Source organism: Triticum dicoccoides, chromosome 1B (assembly GCF_002162155.2).
Source record: "Triticum dicoccoides isolate Atlit2015 ecotype Zavitan chromosome 1B, WEW_v2.0, whole genome shotgun sequence".
Taxonomy (NCBI): Eukaryota; Viridiplantae; Streptophyta; class Magnoliopsida; order Poales; family Poaceae; genus Triticum; species Triticum dicoccoides.
In genome coordinates, this window is record NC_041381.1 from 335,733,280 (window position 1) to 335,747,953 (window position 14,674).

The following is a 14,674-nucleotide window of genomic DNA, read 5'->3' on the forward strand; positions in this document are numbered from 1 at the left end:
TGTGATGAAATATGAGTTTTTATTTGTTGAACTATATAATTTGTATTCAACTATTTGTTGTTGTACTATTTTGTTGAAGTATTTGATTTTTCTGTGATAAAATATATGATAAAAAATATATTTATGTTGATAATTGAACAGCCTAGCCACGGCGAACCACGCCGAATATGAGCCTATTCTCTCTCATATGGGCTTTATTCGCCGAAATGGGGCTGAAACATGGGCCAACATCGACACCTGAGGACGAGTTGGGGACGACGACTGGGCACAAAACCGCCCCAGCGCCGAATGTATTGCCGGCTCACCCTCAAGGGACAATTTTTATGCGTCCTGGGGACACGGCTCCTCTGCCGTGCGCTAGGTGACGTTGGGCCACTGACATGTGGGCCATGTTTCCCACAGGCCCACATGTCAGTGGTAGAACGGCAGGCTGCCGAAAGGTAGAGGATCCTCGCGCGCGTCCTGAAGGGCCAACGGTTGGAGATGCTCTTACTAATTTACTATCAGAGTGATCAGACTGACCGGAGGATAGCAGACTTCTTCAATACTCGCACGACCCGACGCGGCTCCCCTGACGTGCCGTTGACACACTGGCATGTGGACCCGGGCCCACATGTCAGTGGCCCCACGTCAGGGGGCAGTACGCCGACGGCAAGACCCACCTTCCTCTGTCCGTGTCTCAGTAGCAGCCCCCGACCCCAACGGACTCTCAGCCGCCTCCTGCTCTGCACACCGCACACAGAAAATGGCGGCGGCGGCGGTGCGATGTGCTGAGGAGCTGGTTGAGAGAGAGATGAGCGGACGCGACGCCTCCCACGACGCCGCGCACGCGCTCCGCGTCCGGGACCTCGCGCTCTCCCTCGCCGCCGAGCAGGGCGTCTCCTCCCCCGACCGCCTCCTCATCGTAACAACCCCTCACCTCTTCCTCTGTCCTTCGCCAGTTCTTCCACTCGACGTGCGAAATTTTGCTGATCGATATTTTTGGTTTAAAATGCGCGGGGGGTGATTGCTCCAGGTGGAACTGGCTGCTCTCCTGCACGACATCGGTAAGTCGCAATCGCCCCACTGCTTCGTTATTGATTGTGTCTACGGATTTGCTCGAGCCGATTCGCTCTCGATTTCAACAAACTGATGGGGGAACTCCCATTTCTTGCTACCTCTGTTCGTTCAGGTGATTACAAGTACACCAAGTGAGAAAACTTCACGTTGCTTTGCTAAATGTCTACTTTCGATCTTGAAGAGTGAGAGCAAAGTTGAGCTAAGAGTTAGCTAAACTGTGATCTCATAGAAGTCTTGTACTGTTTTTTGTTTGACGGTTGTACTGTCTTGTCCGGTCGTTGAGGAGTGTTCTATGCTTGGTAAGTGAATCTGATGGGATGAATGGATAGGGATAATGTGGAGGATATGAGCATCGTCAAAAGGTTTCTTGAAGAGGTGGGGTTGGAGGAGGGACAGAGGGAGGAAATAGTGGCCATTATTACAGGGATGGGTGAGTTTGTCTGTCTTTGTGCATCTTTCGATGAATTGTTATGTTATAATTGAAAAAGAAGCAACTTCCTGTAATTGACCATGTTTTTTCTTTTCGGTCGATGTTATAGCTCACTTGGAGCACTTTGGTCAAACTTTAGTTCTTTTTAGAGTAGTTCAAATAAAAATTTAAACGGCTGCATCGGCTTATTCTGCATGTTAATGTTTTCTCTGTATATGATGTTATTTATTAGCACTCCAGATTATCTCTTCATGCATCAGTTCTCATATTTTTACGCAATAAAAATAATTCATTGTGCTATTTCAAAGATTACTGTTGTTATCTGTTACTTGAACTGAATACCCATTAGTAGTGCTTAGTGTGTTGAGATTTCTTGTAACACCATTGCACAATGTATGCCTAATTCTTACAGAGTTACATCCGCAATGTTGACTGCAGGATTCAAAAATGAGGTTTCAAAGAAGCTTAATGCGGAGCCCACTCTTGAGTTTGCAATCGTGCAAGATGCAGATCGTCTGGATGCAATTGGTGCAATTGGTAAGTACTGCTCAACCATAAATGTATGTATCCGTTCTGCATAATGGAATTTCTTTAATAATTCCAAAATCATACAACTATGCGGAGCTCTGGTTATAACATTCTTTCTTGCACGTCCAGTCTTCTGTTTGTCTTTATTTTGGCTCTGCTGTTTTAAGTTCATTTAATGATTGTCTCAGCATTTGGTTTTGGCACATAGACTAGAATTAATTACAAAATATACCACTGTTTGTATATCTGCAAGCAATGCACACAAATAGTATGTCTAGTTGTCTAGCTCCCTGGCACGTCATTGATAAAACAAAAGCATCACTGATGGAATGCAGATGTAAGTCATGTGAATGTGGTATGCCGCTAGAATCTCAAGATGAGCTAGTACATGGAAATATCAAAATAGGACACATCCTGTGTCATTTATTTCCATGGTTGTACCTAATCTGACCAATGTTACAAGAAATGTTCTGGATCCTACTGGGTTCACTAGAACTGAGAAATGCTTACACATTCTCAGCTTTTAGCTATAAAGTTTGGCCAAAGAAAATCGAGAATGCACTTTGCTTTTTTTGCTACACATCTGGTCATATTTTGTTTATTATTTGTCCCCAAAAGGATAGTCATATTTTATCTGAATATGTGGTGTGTCCCCTAATCTTCCCAATTAACATTGTAGGTGTTGCAAGATGTTTTACATATGGAGGGAGCAAGAACAGTGCATTGCATGATCCTAATGTACTTCCGCGGGATAATTTGTCAAAGGAGAAGTACATGTCCAAGGAGGAGAAACAAACATCAATAAATCATTTCCATGAGAAGCTTTTTAAGTTGAAGGACATGATGAAAACAGAGGTCAGGGCTGAGCTATGAAATAATAGTCCTTTCTTTTGTGCTGTACGCTTGTCTTGTCTAAACCCAGAAAGAAATCATTGTCGCTTTAGACGTATTGAGCCTAGTAAGAGTAGTAGAGTTATGTTAAGGTCTAATTGGCTTCAGTTACACATAGCCTGCAGGTGAGGTCCAGCTTACTAATAATCCCATTATATACATTAATGTTGTCTATGTAAAAATACATTTCGTTTATAATCTGTGTCAGTTAAATATATTTTTAATGCACAACGAATAACCAAGGTCAGTCATTTAATGTACAACTAATAACTAACATTGACAACATCAACTGATACTGCCTGATTCATCATGAAATTACTTGCATATATTTTTTAATTTACAACAATTTATTTTCAAAGAAGTTGATGGTCATAATGTCATGGCGGGTATCGTTTCGAACTTTCGATGTTGTAATCAACATATATTTTGACATGCAGGTAGTGCTAAGTATAATCACTTGTTATAAGTACCTTGTATGGTTCTCAATATAAACACAACGCATATGCTGTAGCCTTCCATTATATATTCACACATGACACATAGTTCACTCTGCACACAGGCTGGGAAAAAGAGAGCTGAGAAAAGGCACAAGTTCATGGAGAATTTTGTGGCTGAATTCTACGAAGAGTGGAGTGGCAGGGCTTGAAGTTGACCAACCAGACCGTGGGCTGGGAGGGCAAGGCTTGAAGTTGGCCAACCAACTTTCACCAACTCACGTCGATAAAAAGCCATGGATTACCATCTGGTTTTACATCACTGTTCAGGTTCCCATGAAACTTTCCTCAAAACGCTAGAGCTCTGAATAATGAATAAATGACAAGACTCTTTACCAGATATTCTGTTGAGTCCCTGGTTGCTGTGTATGAATTTTTTTCTGATTAAAACTCTGAAAGATTGCTCTTGGTAATATAAGCAGTTCTATATGATTAAGAGCACATTTATTTAAAAAGATCTCATCATATCTTGCAGGTGTTTTATATTCAAATAATATACCACAAAATATTTTCGCCGGTAACAACAACACCTGAAGCTATAGTCATGCTGTGCTTCACCATTACAAAGTACACATATACAGAGGTTCTACATTTGTTGGCTAAACTATATAGATGCTAACAATGCGAAACGAAACAAATCAAGGACATAGTAACAATATCATCAAAGTGTAATAAGTAGAAAGCCAAAAAAGAAAGAAGAGAGAGGAAAGCATTTTTTTTTCACACAGCATCAGCTTTTCTCTTGCAAAGTATCACCGGAGAGCACACCATCAGACGAGGCTGATGTGGTTCAGAGCTTGGCCTTGTCGTCCCTCTTGGCCAGCGTCACCTTGAGCCCGTGCTTCATGAAGAGCGTGAGCGCCAGCTTGGGCGCCACCGGGTGTCCCTGGACGACGTCGACGCGGTAGCGGCGGAGGATGGAGGCGGCGGCGAACTTCATCTGGTAGTAGGCGAAGTCCTTGCCGAGGCAGAGGCGCGGGCCGCCGTTGAAGGCGGTGAACTTGTAGGCGGACTCGCCCATGAAGCGGCCGTCCTTGAGCCACCGCTCCGGCATGTACTCCCTGCAGTCCTCCCCCCAGATGCTCTCCATCCTTCCCATGGAGTACATGGCATAGATCACCTTGGTGCCCTTCTTCAGCACCGTGCCGTCGGGGAACACCTCGTCCTCAACAACCTGATCATGGATGGACGAATCATGAGAAAATTGTGTACAAGTAGTGCTTAACATACTGATTGATGTCTCAGGTGACATGCTATGCTAACTTGTTGACTAATGTGCTGTCACCACTTCAATTTTGTTATGATGTGCTTTTACCTACTCCAGTCCAGGTAGATGTGGTTAGGTGATCTCACTAAAGATGCTGTGGTCTACTCTTGGGTTTTCTACAAGCAAGGTAAAGAGTACCGTTGTTGGCAATCAACTATTCAACTTAATTTGCAGACCTAGAATTAAGTATAGTAAACCTGAGCACAGGTGCAACTGCAACTGAATATGTCAGACACGTGTCTCTGTCAACCTTTTGAAGCCTTACAACAAAAGATACCCAGAAACATCAGTAGACGGCCAACTGACAACCTACTACTCTACTACCTAGTAGTATAAATATTGCGTAAATTCTTTTTACACGTTAGCTTCATGACGATGCAAGTTCAAAACTCCAGTTAGTGAGGTGCAACGAGTTAATAGGAATTCGCATGCATGCGTCCATCAGCTTGGGTAAGCAGTATCCAGAATAACCCAGTGACTTTCATCGTTCCTATTTCACTCGAGGTACAAAATTGTACGCATCGTACACCATTTAGTTAGTAAGTACGCACAAAATTGTAAAAGATCGTTGTTTTCTACTCCTAGTAGGAGAAGCTACAGTGGGTTGCTTTAATTTCCTCATGCAGATGATGGGGAAGGGCCAGCCGCGCGCTCACACACTTGGGAACTTGGTGTCATGAGGTCAAGTTAGTTCCACCAAACACCAACGCCAAATGCAAGGTCGCAACATGAGACAATCGTGCCATGTATAGCACCGTGTGTGTGTGTGCATGCATGTACGTATAATACGATGAACAAAATACGTCTAGTACGTAGCGTACCTCCTTGTGGTCGACGGGGACGGACGGGTAGAGCCGGAGCGCCTCCGAGAGCGCGGCGTGGAGGTACTCCATCCGCTTCACCTCCTCCGGCTGGAACACCAGCTCCTCCTCCACCTCCCCGCAGCGAGCCCGCGCCGCCACGATGCCCTCGATCTCTGCCAGGATCTTGGCCTCCACGCCGCGGTTCTTGCTGAGCAGCCAGAAGAACCACGCCAGCGCCACGGACGACGTGTCGCGCCCGGCCAGGATGAAGTTGACGCAGATGTCGCGGAGGAACTTGTCCGAGTAGGCGGGGGCGCCGTCGGCGCCGCGCATCTTGGTGAAGATGGTCAGCAGGTCGGCCCTGCGGAGCCCGCCGGCGGCGTCCTCCTCGCGGCCGGCCGCGGCGGCGGCGGCGAGCTCCTCCCTGCGCTTCCTGATCACGTCGTACGCGAACTCGTCGACGCCGGCCAGCGACCGCCGGAGCACCCGCTCGTGGCCCACGCCCAGGGCGCGCATCCCGCGCCACACCGCGGTGGGCGTGACGAAGCGCACGATGGTGGCCTCGGTGGCGTCCTCGAACGCGCGGGCGAACGGGATCTCCGGGAGGCCCTTCTGGAGGCACCCGGGGTCGGCGCCGAAGGCAATCATGCACACGTTGTCGAAGGTGAGGCGGAGGAGCACGTCCTGCAGGTCCACGGCCGCGCCGGCCGCCTCGGTCTCGGCCAGCACGGGCAGCAGCCGCCGGTGCACGAGCTCCACCAGCGAGCTGGCCGTGAGCGCGCGGAACTCGGCGGAGTGGAACTCGAGGCTGGCCGCCTTGCGCTGCTGCCGCCACACCTCGTCGTCGGCCCCGAAGATGCCGTCGCCGAGGAGGTCGCGCACGGTGTCGCGGAAGTAGGGGCCCTTGGGGAAGTTGCCGAACTTGGTCTTGAGCAGGTGCTCCAGGTTCCGCGGGTCGGCGGTGACGACGCAGTGCAGGTTGGTGAACCACGGCCCGCGGAACGTGAACGTGCCGCCGCGCGCCTTGAGGACGCCGGTGATCCACTCGTACATGTCGCCCCGGACGCCGAGGAGGAGGGACGGGAGCATGCCGACCACCGGCCACGACGGGAGGCCCAGCGAGCGCCGCTGCCGCAGCGAGTGGATGGCGACGAAGATGAAAACTGCCACGAGGACCTCCACCGTCTGCACCTGCGGGAGCAGGCTGGCAAGGCCGCCGGCGCCGAGGAACGGGGCCGTGGTGGCGTTGTGCGCGCCGCTCGAAATGAGCGCGTCCATGGCGCCCATGGTGTTCGTACGATTGGATATGCAGATAAAGGTGGTGGCCGGTGGTGGTGTCCTGGCGTGCGAGTGTGTGTGTGTGTGCGCGCGCGCCTTGTGGAACGAGGAATGTGTGATTTTGGAGGGGTTCTTGAGGCGTTGATATAGGTGGCCTCGTGGTGTGGTGTGGTTGCTTGATGGCAACGTATGGCCGTTTGATTTGGTGAGCTAAAAGACCTGCGACAACGAACTAATCAACACTTTTGTGGCCTTCCTTGAGCGACTCTTTTGACCGGAACCTTGAGCGACTCTCAACGGTTTAATCCCGAGGTGGCTTCATGGAGACTGATCTGCTTCTTGCGCTACAAATTGCATTGCCATTTGGCGTTCATGTTTCGGCTACTTTATCTCTTGCAAGCACTTATCATAATCTTATAATAGGAGTGATTTTTCTGCCATGCCCGTGATATATCGTACATGGATTCTCTCGATTGCTTCGAGATTTGTGCCAGGGTTTCTGGTTTTGGCAAAGTTTGCCTTGTATCACAGTATTGCATATCGAAAGTCCGTTGGTGCTCCCGAGAGCGCGCGCCTGCACACGGGGAAAAAAAAAATTCAAAGCGTGAAAAAACTCTAAACAAAAAATTAATGCATACATCTTGATATTATATGTGTGCACGTCAAGTTTCGGAGAAAACCGACAATTTTTTGTGCTTTGTGTAAAAAAGACAAAAGGATGTCTTGTGAAAAACATTTTTTAACATCGAATTTTATCTTTTTCACACGCGACACATAATTTGTCGGTTCTTTGCGAAACGACTTTGTGAGCATGTACAATATCAAGATGTACGCGTCAAGTTTTTGTTTGGAATTATTTGACATTTCAAAATATATTTAAAACACATTTTAAAAACTAGGAGCGCGCGCTCCCATGTGCCCAAACCCCGCTCTCCAGTGCATATTGCTTTGTTTGCTTTTTTGTTTTCCTGTTCAAAGTGTATCACAATGCATCGTCGTGTACCAGTAAATAAGGTGCACTCGTTTGCCACGGTACGCAATAAGAGAAAAGAAAAACATTTAAACTTTATGCAACTCTAAAACAAGAAAAGCTTTGTCAAAAAACAAAAAACATGGCATGGATCTGAAAGTAACTATGAACGGTGGATACATGTACGGTATGATGTGCATGATAGAATGTCATTTCTAAGTCTAAGGACCAAATCCAGCTATGGACAACAAATAGATTTAAAACTCCAGATCACAACTGACTGCACTTTTGGATGTTTGAGGGCAGGTATTAGTTGAAATTTGTGACTTAGCAGTCTGAAAGTTGGGTGAAATCTAGATGAAAGGATCATTCCAAATTTGTGAAAGCTCATGCCAAAATTTGGAGGCTCTCTTATTGTAACTTTTTACAACTCTCATCTCTGAGACACATGACCTCTCCTGCCAACAAAGTAGAAAACCCATGCCTAGTTTTTGAAATGTGAACTTGGATGGAAGTACACACAATTTTCTAAGAGCAATTTTAACATGCTCCCTCTTACCCTCTCTTTACATATGAGAGGTTAGAAGGTAAGAGTTAATCAAACCCACTACTTAATGCAATCAACGACTCAGATCTATTTTATACTCTTACTTCTCATGTGAAAATGGGAGGTAAGAGGGAGCATGTTAAAAAACCTCATTTTCTAAAGGTAGATGTTTAATGTTCTGGAAGTTATCTTCAAGCTCTTATTGAGGTCGGAAGTTCACAAGATTCATCTTGAAAGTCTGTACAAGAAATTGGAAGCTGCTTTCAATGGTCTATGAAGTATGTATAGTTGTTGATAAGGCAACCCTTCACCTACCACATTATACGATTAGTTATACCTTGGTGTTAACTCTAGCAATTAGTGGTTGTGTACTCGTAAAATTATGGAGTTGTTAAAATGAAACTGAAAAACATGTTACTACAAGAGGATATCCATAAAATGGAGAAAAAAATTATGTACCTTCTTAACCAAGAGATCATCCTTTACATCGAATAAAAACCTCTCTCTTCCAACTCAGTACCCATCCTATGCAACATTATTAAGACAATATCATTGTTGATGTCTTAGTTGGCTGTCTGAAGTGGGTGTTTGGGTCTATTGAGCAGATTAATCCAATTACAAGGAGGTATAGGTAAAGATACGATGTCAGCCACTTCAGATTGATTTAAGGGTTCAACGACGACACCTGCAACTTCAGGGCACTAATCCTTAAGGGCAGTGGCCGCATCAGGCTTCAAGCAACCCATATGCTGGACTAGGCCGTGAGCCTCGTGTGCTTCGTTGACTTGACTGCAGCATGCACTGTAGCTACAGTGCTATATTGCAGGAAAGTTGCCTGAGCCATGGCATGATCCTGCCGCCGCTACTGCTTAAGGACACATGCACAAAGACTTCTCAACTGTCATCGGCAAGGCCAGACCCAGTTTGGTAGCGGACCGGCAATAGCGATGCGTCGGCAACTCGTTTTGATGGGAGCTTTGCTACACCTACGAAAGGGTACCTAGATGAAGTGGCCTCATTTGATTCGATGGCACAGGGCCCCGCCTTGAAAATAGGGGGAGGGGGGGATTTGTGGGGATTAGGGAAAGAAAGTTGATTTACGTAAGTCTGGTACGTAACAGTACGTACGTGTATCATTTTTGTTTTGATGGCGGTAGTCGTCTGAACTTTTATACACAATAGATAGATATGATTTTTTTTGGAAAAGAGGACCCTGAAAATGAGAGACTTATAGTAAAGCGCACAGTTTCTTTCTATCGTTTTTGTGCGATAGATTGGAGTTGGAAAGCGAGCGGACGAGTCGATGGGGACTATACTGCAGGATATGTAGCCGGTGGGTGAGTCTCTCCACCTCTCGGCCGGGTGCTGGCGGACGGTGGCCAAACGCAGCTACCGCGCGCTTCTTGCGGCCGCCCTCCGTCTTTCGGCCACCGTGCCACTTACGTATCCTTTCTTCTCCACGGCCAGGGCTAGCCGCCCCGCCCAGGGCTAGCCGCCCCGCCCAGTTGCTATCAGCTCTCCTCCATGGAAAATGCAGTGGAGCGGTGAGCTAGATCGTTAAACAGCGGGCTGTACCGCCCAATGAATCCTAGGTTTCAGAGTTCAGCCCGAACACGCGCGATCGTTTGTCGCTGGCCGTCAGCGTCTACCATCACACAGAGCATCCCGTTCAAGTGACGGGGCTTACAGCAGAGTTTTATAATACTTCGCTCGGGTGACGGTGTATACGTGATTACGACACAGTTTATACACGACATCGTGTTTTAGTTAAACTTAGACCCATTACCCATGACATCTACTCGTAATTCCATCTTCTTTCTAGGTGATCCGCCGTTGTCGTCAACCCTGCGTTTTGCCTTTTCTTTTAGGACGCGTCTAGTGGGCGGCCGGTCGCCCTGGGATCGCTAGCCAGCGGCCACCCGAAAAAGAAAACCACCTGGTCCCCCCTCGAGCGAAAAGAGGAAACAGTCCCCCACTCGCCCACTCGCCCACGTAGTCCCTGCCCGTCGGAGCGAAAAAGGCAACTGCCCCGCCCACCAGCTGGCCGCGGGATCACGTGCACCCTCCTCGCCAAACCATGCCCCGCGGGATCACGTGCACCCTCCTCGCCAAACTGCGCCCTGGCTATCTTCTTCTTCCTCACGAAAGAAGGAGGATCTGCCCAGGTTGCAGAATCCACGCCATCGCTCGCCCCCACGCCTCAGCCCCACCGACGCTGCCTTCTTCTTCTTCTGCACGCCAGAAACAAATCCAAACGCAATCGCCCCCAGCCCTTCTTCCTCCTCCTACACAGCCGCCATGGGAGCCCCAAAGTAGAAGGAGCTGCTTCAAGATCTAAAGGGCAGGGTGGTCAGAGCCATACCAGGCAGTAAGATCGAGCAGGTAAGCCCCTCTCTGCACCTCTTCACTTCCCCCTTCTCCATGGATTCATGGAGAATCTGCTTCAAAAAAAAGGTGAATCTGGCACATCACACCAGATGTTAAACATGCTGGATGTGTTAAACATGCCAAAAACTACCACCTGGATGTGTTAAAACAAGCCAACTAAAAACGAGTTATCTGGCCAATTAAAACATGATTAAAGCCAACTTCTAGTTATTATTTGCAAAATGAACAAAAAATTGACTGCCCAATGCTTTGTTGAACATGTGCAACGAAAAATTCATAAATGTGCAACTAAACATGCATCCCAGCCAACTGAACATGTATCCTGGCCAACTAAACATGTATCCTGCCAACTAAACATATATCTGGCAATACATGTTTCTGAGTGAACACTTTGAAAAAAATGTAGTATATGTGAAAATAAAAAACATGTTTTCTGGCCAACTAAACATGCATGTTGGCCAAAAACTGATGACCAACTAAGACATCTATTCTAGGCAACTAAGACATCTATTCGAGCCAACTGAATGCATTAACTGTCCAATTGAACATGCATGTTGGCCACAAAACTGAAAAAATGCAACCTGGCCAGCTGAGACATCTATTCTAGCCAACTAAAAGCATTGAATGTCCAACTGAATATGTATGCTGGCCAAGTGGAAATCCTGGAAATTGAGACGTCTATTCTAGCGAAAACCAGAAATCTGTAGTGCAACAGGAAAAACATAGGAACTTTTGTCCATGGCTAATGAAGCCACAAACCATATTAACATATTCACACACAAATCTTGTCCCACGCATATATTCTGGTCCCACACCTATTGCAAACCATATTAATATGTTCAAATATACCAGATCTAGAAACATAAACGGCGATGAAAAACATATAACTATAATCTGTCCTCCAATTCTTCTTTCTTATTTCTTCTTTCACCTGGATTTTCCTTCTCAAATGTAGCATCCAATTATGTGCAGAAAAATCTGAAAAAGAGCTCCTTGCGAAAAGGAAACCTACAGATCATTGCAACAAAACAAAAAGGGAAAAGGTAAGAAAAACTCTGTAGCAAAAAGAAGTCATGCTCTTGCCAGTTATTTACTGCAAACTGTGCAACTAACATAACAACTCTGTGCAAACAAAAAAATTCATAACTGTTATAATAAAAGATGCTATGGTCATGTTGCTTTTAGGTTGTTTTGAAACACAGTTTTTCTGTGGTTACCAACTGATGACATCAATTTCTTCTTTTTTTATATGTGCAGGGAGTGTGTGGCAGCATCCAAAAACAAGGGAAAAAATGCTTGATCTCAATGAGTTGCCTCCAGATCTCAATGAGCTTCCTCATGATATGGATCAGCAGCAACCCAGCATACAACAAGGAAACTGCACAGAAAAAGGTCGATCTGTATCAACACAAAAAAGATTCAGTACTGATTCAGTTAGAAAAAATAATAAAAAGTAAAAATGTCTGTAACTGACCATGATGTGATAAGCAAAAACGACTAATACACACTTTCTGGCCAACTAAAAACATGATTCTAGCCAACTACACATGCACTGTGGCACAAAGTAAAAACCATGCATTTCTGCCAAAAGTTGATGACAATGGTTGTAAATGAACACTTTGACTATCCAAAAGAACATGTGCAACTACAAAAGCTTATATGTGCAACTGAACATACATCACATCCAACTAAATTCTAAATTTTCGCAACTACAAAAGTTATACATGTCCAACTGAACATACATCCCAGCCAATAGAAAAAATATTGGTAAGTGATACAAGTTTATGTATGCAAAACACTAACCTGCGGATTGTATGTTATTGGTAACTTGGATGCCACAAATGCTTCAGCTTGCAAAATTCCACCAAACAGTGGTGTCTGCTCCGTGCCTCTATACTCCTCTTTAAGCTGATGTAAAAAAAAAGAGAAACAGAAAATAACAAGGTTATCAAAATAGATTTGTGTGTTGAATGAAACCACACATTACAACCTGTGCAACTACAACAAGATACTGGGGTAGACAAATTCAACTATACATATATGCAACTGAACAAAGACACAAAAACTGTGCAACACACATGGCACCTAAAAAAAAGTTCCTACCAACTGATGCAACACATCTGTGCAACAAGATTAGTAAAACTGTGCAACTTAAAAAAGATGGTGTGCCAATTTAAAATGAACATGTGTGCAGATTGCCAAACTTAAAGCTATAATCTGTGCAACTACATGCATTGTTGTGCCAACTGATGACAGTTTTCTGTGCAATTTCCAAAAAGAGTGACCAGACATCAAAAGAACATAGAAGGAAGACACTGTTGGAAAAAAATAAAAAAGAACTCACTTGTAATTTGCCGAACACACCAGGAGAGATAGTATCCTTCTTGATCACCTTGGCAATTAGAGTACTATCCCATGCATTCGATCGTATCGCGCAGTTGCTTACTGGGATGTCATGTACGAGCGCATCAAGGTATAGTATCTGCACCAGACCCAAACAAAAGAAAAAGCCAAGTTCAGTTATTGTTATGAGAATTTCAGCAAACTATAACTGCACAGAAAGAACAGGAACAGATGGAAAAAAGTGGTCGTTTTCACTAACCATCAAGTGATACAAGCAGCAGCAAACAGTTTGCTTCTCCTGGTTCATGTTCCGGAAAGCTTCGTTAATGTGTTCTGCTACAAAGAGGCAGATGTTTGTATTCTTTAGCATTTGATGATCTAGCACAAGTCTATAACACTTTGGGCTGAGCTTCAAGGCCATGGTTGGTGCTAGAAAAGTACTGAAGGCAACCGCAAGCCAGGCCATAAAAAATGTGTCATCCGTTCTTCCAGCCATATGCTCAATCATCTTGAGCCATGTAGTGATCTGGGGATGAGAATTTCCAGTTATGTTAAAAGCCTGTCTGAATCTCCTAGTGGCATCCTTGTCAACTAAATATCTGACTTTTGGACCCTTGTTTGGGAGATCAAATACCCTCTGAACACTGTCAGCATCGACACGGATCCTTCCCCTTCCTGGGAAAACCATTTCAGAGGTCTGTGGCTGGTAGGACTGCACCAGGAACTTAGTGAGGTCTGCTGGAAGTGTGTCTGATAAGTTCAATAGCCCCCCGACCGACCTCGAAACTAGCTCTGATTTCTGTAGTGGAGTTAGAGAGGCGTTGAAATTTGCAAAGCGCGCTGGTGATGCCCTTATCCTGCCTGCTTGTGATGGTCGCTCCACATCTTCCCCTGGAGACACCTCAACTCCTTCACCGTTGCCCTGTTGATTAGAAAATGAAAGCATTACACAAACATTAAACACAAGAGAAAAAACAAGAATGAAAAAAAACTAGCAATCATCATTTGGATCAGTATTAGAATGAGCTATATATTCATAAAATGGATCATGCCAACTAATATGATGTATTTGTGCAACTAATAAAGCTCATGAGGACAACTGCAAAGACTGCCATTGTGCAACTGAATGTGCAACAATAAAACAGTAAATAAAAAAAGAACGAGACCTGGCAGCTACAAAAAGTTCTAGTGTATGTGCAACAATAAGAAATGATATTGCAACACAAGAAAAACAGTAACTAAAAAAAAGGTTTGCAAAGAACTATTCAAATAGCTCATAAAAACACACAAAAAACCCACATACCTCAGCATCTGCTGTGGAAGATGCGACAGCTTCTCCAGCAACTGCTGCCTGCACACAAAAATGACCACTGATGTCAACTATGAAAAGATGCCAACTAGTGAACTACAAGATGCCAACTAATGCCAACTAATGTCAACTGTATTTAAATCAAAATGACTAGAGATGTCAACTACAAAAGGTTGTTATTGACAGACTAAAAACAAAAAATAGTGTTCCGAACTGCTGCATAATTTCATCACTATCTAAAAAAGGCGAGAAAAAACACTTATATTTGAGATTTTACTTACCCTAGAAGATGACTCAGCTCCCTTGCCAAGTGCTGCACGTCTAGTCCGCTTTACAACACGGAACTGATCAGCATCCTAAGAAAAAA

The 14,674-nt window shown here is 45.1% G+C and overlaps 2 protein-coding genes across 2 annotated transcripts; one reads left to right on the top strand and one right to left on the bottom strand.

The window, feature by feature from the left end:
* Nucleotides 1-565: 565 nt before the first annotated feature.
* Nucleotides 566-3,742, top strand: LOC119333701 (uncharacterized protein YpgQ-like). Its single transcript, XM_037606512.1, has 7 exons — nucleotides 566-904; nucleotides 1,016-1,046; nucleotides 1,172-1,190; nucleotides 1,389-1,489; nucleotides 1,928-2,026; nucleotides 2,697-2,872; nucleotides 3,468-3,742. Exons 1-7 carry the CDS (start codon nucleotides 596-598, stop codon nucleotides 3,552-3,554), a joined length of 822 nt encoding a protein of 273 aa, XP_037462409.1. The 5' UTR covers nucleotides 566-595; the 3' UTR covers nucleotides 3,555-3,742.
* Nucleotides 3,743-3,861: 119 nt separating this feature from the next.
* On the bottom strand, nucleotides 3,862-6,854 carry LOC119333690 (cytochrome P450 86B1-like). The gene is made up of 2 exons (XM_037606507.1): nucleotides 5,491-6,854; nucleotides 3,862-4,576 (listed from the first exon to the last, which is right to left on the bottom strand). Exons 1-2 carry the CDS (start codon nucleotides 6,757-6,759, stop codon nucleotides 4,193-4,195), a joined length of 1,653 nt encoding a protein of 550 aa, XP_037462404.1. The 5' UTR covers nucleotides 6,760-6,854; the 3' UTR covers nucleotides 3,862-4,192.
* Nucleotides 6,855-14,674: the final 7,820 nt, after the last annotated feature.